Source organism: Perca flavescens, chromosome 11, assembly GCF_004354835.1.
Source record: "Perca flavescens isolate YP-PL-M2 chromosome 11, PFLA_1.0, whole genome shotgun sequence".
Classification (NCBI taxonomy): domain Eukaryota; kingdom Metazoa; phylum Chordata; class Actinopteri; order Perciformes; family Percidae; genus Perca; species Perca flavescens.
The window spans coordinates 23,359,970-23,368,706 of NC_041341.1; the positions used below are offsets into that span (position 1 = coordinate 23,359,970).

The window sequence follows — 8,737 nt, forward strand, 5'->3', positions numbered from 1 at the left end:
TTCAACTGGAAAGCTGCAGCTTGTTGCACGCCGGCCGCATATGGAGTGGAGACGCTTTCAATCCAGAGGAAGCACCAACCAAGCAGCGGGCAAAAGTGGCTGTTGTTGTGACAGTTTCCCAGAGCAAAAGAAAGAGAGGGAGAGAAACCACAACACTGCAACTTGAATATCAGTCACCGCTCTCTCTCTTTAACTCTCTCACCCACCATATCGACTTTGAACCTGTTTGTTTAAATACACGGACTTTACAGCCTGCACACTTACTGTTGATTCTGCAAGGCGGAGGGAGCGAAGTTTCTCAATTTGGGTCAGTTTTTTGGAGCTGCTAAAAATCTTTTGGTGTCCTCATGGTGCCTGGAGCTGCCGAGGTGAGCTTCTTATATCCGAGTTTTTCGGACGTGATGTTGCGACTGTCACGGACGATGGAGTCAGGAACTGAGGACTGAAGACAACTCTCTCCCCCGGGAGAGTCCTCCCTCCCCCCGGGGCGATGCGGATCTCCTTCCTCCTTCTCACCGCCTCTCTGTGTGCCTTGGTCCTCCTCCTCGCACCTGCCTCGGAGGGCTGCGGGCCGGGGAGGGGGTACGGCAAGAGGCGGCTCCCGAAGAAGCTCATCCCGCTTGCTTACAAGCAATTCAGCCCCAACGTCGCCGAGAAGACCCTGGGAGCCAGCGGGAGACCCGAGGGCAAAATAACGCGCAACTCCGAGCGCTTTAAAGAACTGACGCCGAATTACAACACAGATATTATTTTCAAAGATGAGGAGGACACGGGCGCCGACAGGCTCATGACCCAGGTAATGAAGGGAGATGAATGGGAGTGCATGGATGCAAAAACAGATGCGCAAATATGGACAATTGTTCCTGACTGCTTGATAATTGGTGTTGTACTGTTCATTGGCTACTATTACAGTTATATTCACGGGACCACTTCAGAATTACCCACACTGTTGGATCCAATTGCCTCCTAAATGTTTGGTGTTAGTTAAATGTTTAAACCAAAATGATTGATTTCATTGACTCTTGGCGCCTCGTTTCACCTCTGGATTTTGCTACCTGACATTCCTAGCTGCTGATATTGCCTTGAAGTATTAAAATAAATAAGTTTTATTTTGTTGAATAGTCTCAATCATCGTCAATCTGTGCAATGTTCCATCAGGCTAGACAAATGGAGGTGCGTAAAACCACTTATTAAAGGGTTAAACCAAAATCTATGCAGGATACATTTAATCAACCAATACAGTAGCCTAATCTTAATCTTAGTTCTACATCATGGTCTTAATGTATATTTGGCCCACAAAGAAGGCACACTCACCCATATGTAATTGTAGTGGCTCCTTTATACACAGAGAGCCCAATCTCTGCCCAACCCTTCTTTTTTTTGTAAATTTGGTGATGTGCAAAACAAATAACATTAATTCATTCATTAATCAATTCATTCAATGGTTGACATTAACCACATTGACAATTTAGTCCTTCAAATCAGATTCATTACATTTGAGCAAATAGCTCTCTAGATCTGCTGAGAGGCATCTTGACCTCAAGCCTTATGTAAATCACTGGAAAACTGCTAAATCATCCAAAGCAAGCACAAGTTGTTTGTACTTTGACCATTCACCGGACACAATGAGTTATTGTCTACATTTCTTTTTATGTGTTTTGAGTCTGTGTTAGTTAAGAGGTATGCGCTTGTCACTTTTGCCTAATGTGATCTCACTTTTTAGATACTCGCTTGCTCTCCTTCTCTGGGCAATGCTGTTCCTTTTTCTGTCGTCCTCTCGTTCCAACTTTACTGTCCCCGCCTTAATGTGATGACACTGATGTCTCTGACTATCTGCTTCACCAGACACACCCACACACTCACTGTCCACATTGTATGTGTCTTTTTTTCTCTGAACTTCGGTTGATCTTTCTTTACCTCAAGCTACACCCTCAGCATTATTAGGACCTCATTTTGTATTTGTATTGTTTGTTCCTAACAGCCTGCCTTACTTTTCCCTTCCATGTACCTCTGTCTTAGCGTTGTAAAGACAAGTTAAACTCTCTGGCCATCTCTGTGATGAACATGTGGCCAGGTGTTAAGCTGAGAGTGACCGAGGGTTGGGATGAGGATGGTCATCATTCAGAGGACTCGCTGCACTATGAGGGACGTGCTGTGGACATCACCACCTCAGACAGGTATGCAATACAGCATATTATGTGATGTAATCAGGCCAGACATAAAGCAGACAACATTTAAACTGCTTATAGTCAGTTAACACACCACAAGTCACTCGGTGAGTCAACGTATCAGTAATGTGATGAGTAAACCAATTAGCAATATTTATTTTTGCTGACTCAAACTGACTTAACATGTTTAAATTTATGTTTGAGCCTGGGGCCAAATTCCTCCTGAAATTACAATATTTTAAATATATTATACATACAAATAAATGTATGAATGTGCATGTGTGGAAAAGTATGCAATCAATCTCTGATTGAATCACATTTGGAGTTTAAAATATCTTTTTATTCTTTTCTTCTTTTTCTTACAGGGACAAAAATAAATACGCCATGTTGGCCCGGCTGGCTGTCGAAGCTGGATTTGACTGGGTCTACTACGAGTCCAAAGGCCACATTCACTGTAGCGTCAAGTCAGGTAAGAGACGGATGTCTGTGTGTGTGTGTGTATGTGTGTGTGTGTGTGTGTGTGTGTGTGTGTGTGTATTTGTATTTTCTTGTGTTTGTGGCCAGCTGTCATTACCACTAATGAGGTTGATGCCTTTGTTGGTGATTCACTAATGGTTTACCTTGCTTTTCAGTGGCACTATCTTCAATCTCTGTGTGTGTGTGTGTGTGTGTGTGTGTGTGTGTGTTTGGACTATTGGGAGCCAATCAAAGCAGGGTGGTGCACCTATGCTCTTTGCTGTATTCAGTCTCTCTTCTCGATCTCATTGTAAAGTCAGCCTTCTTTGTGATCATAGAATATATAGCCGTTTGATGTGCAGATAGTCAGCGTAAAACGGGCATTTTTGACATGGAGGTAGGTGTTGCCATGTTTAGTGATGGGCCAATGCAATAGCTAATATTACATATGCAATAAATAACATCTACGGTGTATTTAAAGTGACATCTGACTCTCCTTTCTGCATTCCTATGATATGATGATTTTATTGCAAATCAGATACAGTCCTTACGCCAACAATACTTGACCCCATTCCACCTCGAGCCATTCTAAGTTTTGAGAAATTTTAGAAACCCATTTACCAATGTCTGGTACCACCAGTTATTTGATGCCAAACTACATTCTAGCAGTTCATTGAGGTTAGTAAGCTGTGAGATGATTAACTCTCCCTTTGTTTTACTGTTGCTTTTCCTTCAGCAGGTTTCTCTCAGATCTCTTATCTGAGTCTTATCACCTCCCGGTCACAGTCTCCTTCTCTGCAGCCTCTGGCTTACAGACACACACACCTTGGACAAATATTTGGCTGCCTTAAGACTGCTTTAACTCAACTCTCCCCCCCACACACACACCCACACCACACACACACACACACACACACACACACACACACACACACACACACTGATTTTGCCTTCAGTAGCATTCATGCTTGCTTCCATTTTCTCCACTTTTCCAAATTAGCAGAATTAATTGTTAGGAATCAAGCTCATGTGCCACTGGTCTTTACTTGCGTGCAGCCATTGAGAGTGGGCATGTGACTCAGTTTAAAACACAAACTGTGCTGTAATCCAAACAATATCTCGACCCAGGTCTGAGTATGTGTACTTTCCTGTTTCTCTGACCCCAGGCCGTGCTCTGCCTGTGGTAATACAATCAGCTGGTTATCCATTAGCTCTTGCTGTCTACCTTTTCTTGCCACCTTGTCTCACTGCGTCTTAAAGGGCCACTTTAATCAGAAATACCTTAACAAGATCAAATTCACAATCTGTGGCATCTTGGGCAGTCTAAATTAATGACAATTTCCCGACAGATAAGAAGCAGACATGCTTTCCTAATAATGTATTGTATTACTTGTGTCCTACTGATGTCATAATGCCAAATTGGGTTTGACAAATTAAGTACTGTAGCAAAATAGACATACATGGTATAGCAAAGTGAGGGGGAAAACTGTCTCCTATATTAACATGATATGAAAAATAGCAGGAGGAGAGCTGTTTTTGCCAATTGTTAAAACACATTCCCACCAAGTATTTGATCAAACAGTACTCCCTAGGAAACTATATAATGGATTTTAAGGCCTTAGTATTGCAGAATACTTAGAGGGCCACCCAAACCTGTCAAAGGAGAATTTGAGATTTCAAAGAAATCACTACTGTAATATACAATAGTTTAGAAAATCAAATTATCAACTGTGGATGGGGTTAGAAATCCTTATCTGCTGGTAAAAAAAACAATGGTTCTGTGTATGTATATGTGTGTGTGTGTGTGTGTGTGTGTGTGTGTGTGTGTGTGTGTGTGTGTGTGTGTGTGTGTTATTCAGTTGTAAGAATAAGTAGAGAGCCAGAGGCAGACAGAAAAGACAAAGTTGAGTCACATTATATACATATGATAACAATCTCCTGCCGATCTGCTGAGATAAAGTTGTCCTTGAGTCAGTGTCAAAGTCTCGCCTGTTTTATAGATCACTCAGTGACCTAGATCAGTCTGCAGATGAAGGCGAAGTGCTGCTGCACTTTTCCGCTACTCTTGAGATAAAACTGTATTCTTCTCTCCTTATGTTTTGACTCCTTATCCTTGTATCGTTACCAAAAAAATAATGCAATAATAAAAAGTAAGTTAAATAAAATAATCAAATTTCTCTTTATTTCATCTCTTCAGAACATTCTGTGGCAGCCAAAACCGGTGGCTGTTTCCCTGGTAATGCTCAGGTTATCCTTGAGGGTGGGGCTACTAAACAGATGCGAGACCTTCACCCTGGCGAGCAAGTCTTGGCCTCTTCAACGACAGATGGTCACGGACCCCTTCTCTACAGCCCGGTCTTATCCTTTCTGGACCACCAGCCCAACGTCACAAAGATCTTCTACATCATTGGCACCGACACAGGACTTAATATTACTCTCACAGCTGCTCACTTGATCTTTGTCACAGTCTGCACTGGTGGGCTGAGTAAGTCAAAAGGGGAGGAGACAGCCGAAGAGCCACTTTTGGGCTCCATATGGGAGGGCAGGTCTAGCTGGGAAGCAGGTCTGCGGACAGTTTTTGCCAGTGAGGTTCGGCCAGGACAGTGCGTACTTACGTCACAAGGGAAAACAGGGTCACAGGCAACACTTTCAGTTGTGACTTTTGTAGAAGAACAGAGGAGCACCGGGCTGTATGCCCCATTAACACAGCATGGCTCCATAGTGGTGAACGGTGTGCTGGCATCCTGCTATGCTGCTGTGGACAATCACCATTTGGCCCATTGGGTCCTGGCCCCACTGAGGTTCTTCTACAGCCTGATGGGACCCTCAGAACCGCAGACCGACGGCCTGCACTGGTACCCTTGGCTTCTACAGAGGCTGGGGCAAATGCTGTTGGACGCTGGACACTTCCACCCCTGGGGGATCGAGCAAGGACATAGGCAGGAGCCACAGAGACTTGTTTCACACTGATGACTTCATTCACCTACCTGTATTCAGGAGCACCAAAGCACAGATTGAGGGACCACCATAGACAATTGATTTTATACTGAAGATTTGTTTTTACCTTACTTGCCTGCATTTGCTGTACTTCAACAAACTCCTTTTTGTAGCACATGTAAAATTGTGCAAAAGACAAAGAAAAGACACTGGGAGCATTAGTTTTCTACTTTTGGTAATTTCAATTTTATTCCTTCCAGAAGATTTAGAGGATTAGAAAGACAACCAAAGACATTTCTGTCAGTGTTTGACAAGATATTAAACATAAATGACAACAGAAATATTTACATAAGTATCTCCCATGTTCAATTTAAGAGTTGAACGTCTATGTCAATATTTGCAGTTCCACTCAGAGCACCTCAGAGATAAAAAAAACAAACAAAACAAGGACTGTGGTTTGAAACGATAGCTTTCATTTAAAAAACAAAAAAGTAAGAAGTAAGACAACTACATTTCATCATTCTTTGTACTGTATTTACTGTAATCTGTCAACATTTGTGCAGCGTGAGATCACGCTGGGGCTTACTGATAAATTTTGAGGAAATTTAAACATACAGGGACACCTTTTGTGACACATTTTAGGAGCGACAGGCTTCAGAGAAAGGTTTAAGGTGAAAAGGAAACTTTTGAGGAGAAAGACGAAAAGCCAGAATAGCATGGAGAAAAGTGACTAAACTTGGTGTAATTTGAAGCTCTATATGTACAAAGGTATTTATACAGTTAAGTAATGTTAAAAAGGAAAGAACGACAACAAAGCAGTAGCAGTTTGTTAGTGTTGCATTATAGCTTCACATCTGAAAAGGGCTTTGGAATGATGATGGACACTGTGTTTATACTTAAGTACTGATGCAAAACAGCTGCATGGGGTTATAACAGCCATGCTGTCAATCTGTTTATCCAAGTATGTCATCTGCTTTCAGTCAACTTGATTGTCTCAGACTGATTCATGTGGTTCATATATACTGTACATCTTCATGTTTTTATCAGTTACTTTATTTAAAAAGTGTGTTTTTTTTTTGTATTTTGCATTGTTTCAGGTTTTCAATTTTCAGGTCAGTAGTATCTAGTTAAGGTATACACACATCTATGTATACACAACACTCAGGCTGTATTCAACTACTGTATTAAGCACCAGCTATGCATCATATTAAATAACAGATAGCAAATCTCTTTATCTTGAATAGAAAGTTACTTGATAGCAATCCTTTGCATGGTCTTTTTTTGTATTCCATCTATCACCCAAGACTTAAGACCTAGATTCGCAGAGGTACAGACATTTTCGTTTTTTAACACTATGGGAAGCAGTGGTTATAGCTGGCTGAATGAATATGGATAAACGTGTAGTTGATATTGCCCAAAGTGTTCTTACAGTTGTCACTGTAGACTCAAACTTTGCAAGTATCTAGAAACTCCAAGGTGTTATTCTATATGCCTTCTTAAAGATTTGTCACATATGTATATTAAGCTATTGTTGGAGAGACTATCTAAAGATCTATTTTTAGAAAATAATGTAAACTATTGTTATTTTCGTCAACTATGTGGATACAATTTGTATTTAAAACATAAAGTTGTTGTTTTAAACCCAAACTACTCTGTGATTTTTTTGGTAACAACGAATTGATTACTAATCACTAAAGTACTAATATATACTGTTTAATCTATGTAATAAAGTCTCTTTTTATTTACATCATGCTTGTTCTGATAGAGAGGCCCTGGCTTTTTTTTATTCAGAAATATCAATAAGGGCTAGCATATGGGTTTTAAACATTTGCTGATAATCATCTGTTACATGTTGATCCATAAACACCCATGAAAGTGAGTGATCGCTGTAAATGGTGATGCATCACAACAGCTGGAACAATGTGAATGCAGCATGAATAGCTGTGGTTACAGGGTGGGCTGCTGGTTGGTTTCAGTACCACGGACAGCAGCCCACGGCAACCGCTCCTCTTTCCTCCTCATGATGTATGCCTGCATGCTTTTTTCAGGATGTAGAGTTAGTTCTACTGGATGCTTCTGTACTTGCAGAGAAGACATCAAGATAACAAAATCCACAGATTAACAGAATTCAGCAAATCAAAAAAGGCACTTTTTGTTTTTCTTAGTCAACAATCAAAGTAGACTACACACAAGAACCACACAAGATCCATAAAGAAAAGGAGATTCTATGTAATCTTTATTATTATTGGTCATTTAGGTACAGGAAAAAACTTTTTTGTCATATCCCATAGCTCATCACAGGAGACACTATCATCCATATAGATTAATAGAGAACCAGACCCAGGTGAAACATACGGTATGTTTGAAAATAAAAAAATATTAAAGTGATTGGTTCATCTAAATATTCAAGTGATGTTCTCACATGAGGCTTTTTGTTCAAATACGTATGAAAAAATCATGCACATCTCAAGTGTTTAAAATACTGAAAACCATTGCAAAACATTTGTCCACCTGAGTCTGGTGGTTTGAAGTGTTTCTCTCTGTGTCCTGTCTCCATGTAATCGTGTTTAGGTCTGTTTGGACCATGATACCCCGGCAACATTTTGAGGCAAGGCTAATGGACAACCAGCAATTATAATCAGGACTGATTTGAGAGGGAATGGTGGAAAAATATGCCATATATAGCTGCCCACCACCCCTCTTACTAAGAAAATAAAAAATAATAAAAAATAAATAAATCTGCCTGTTTCAGCTGCCTCAAAAGTGACCAAAAGTATCATTGTCTTAAATTAAGGGTGTTCACATAACAACACATGGGAAGTCAGCATGCTCACAGTAACTCACACACAGATATGAATGTCTTTATAGAATATGAATATTACCTGTCATCACAGCTTGGCAAAATTACACTTATACACAACCAATGCACAATAACACCTGGAACCATAATACCAGCCAGTGGGAAAAGACCCAAATACATTTGAGTTGTCTTTGTCCAGTCAGAAAAAAAGTTCCTGTAAAACGAACAACCTCAACCCCTGGTAGGTGGTGGTGATATCGTCCAATAACAATAGCCTATAGATAAATAATTTATGTTTCCAAACAACCCGTAAACACGCACACATACAATCGCACACAACCATTTTCTCGCACAATTATTACATGTTAATAACATC

General features: G+C 40.6%; 1 protein-coding gene across 1 annotated transcript; it reads left to right on the forward strand.

Moving 5' to 3' along the window:
* The first annotated feature begins 490 nt into the window (after positions 1 to 490).
* Positions 491 to 5,594, forward strand: ihha (Indian hedgehog signaling molecule a). The gene is made up of 4 exons (XM_028590459.1): positions 491 to 796; positions 2,020 to 2,177; positions 2,534 to 2,637; positions 4,822 to 5,594. The coding sequence occupies exons 1-4, from the start codon at positions 491 to 493 to the stop codon at positions 5,592 to 5,594; spliced, it is 1,341 nt and encodes a 446-aa protein (XP_028446260.1).
* The last annotated feature ends 3,143 nt before the right edge of the window (positions 5,595 to 8,737 follow it).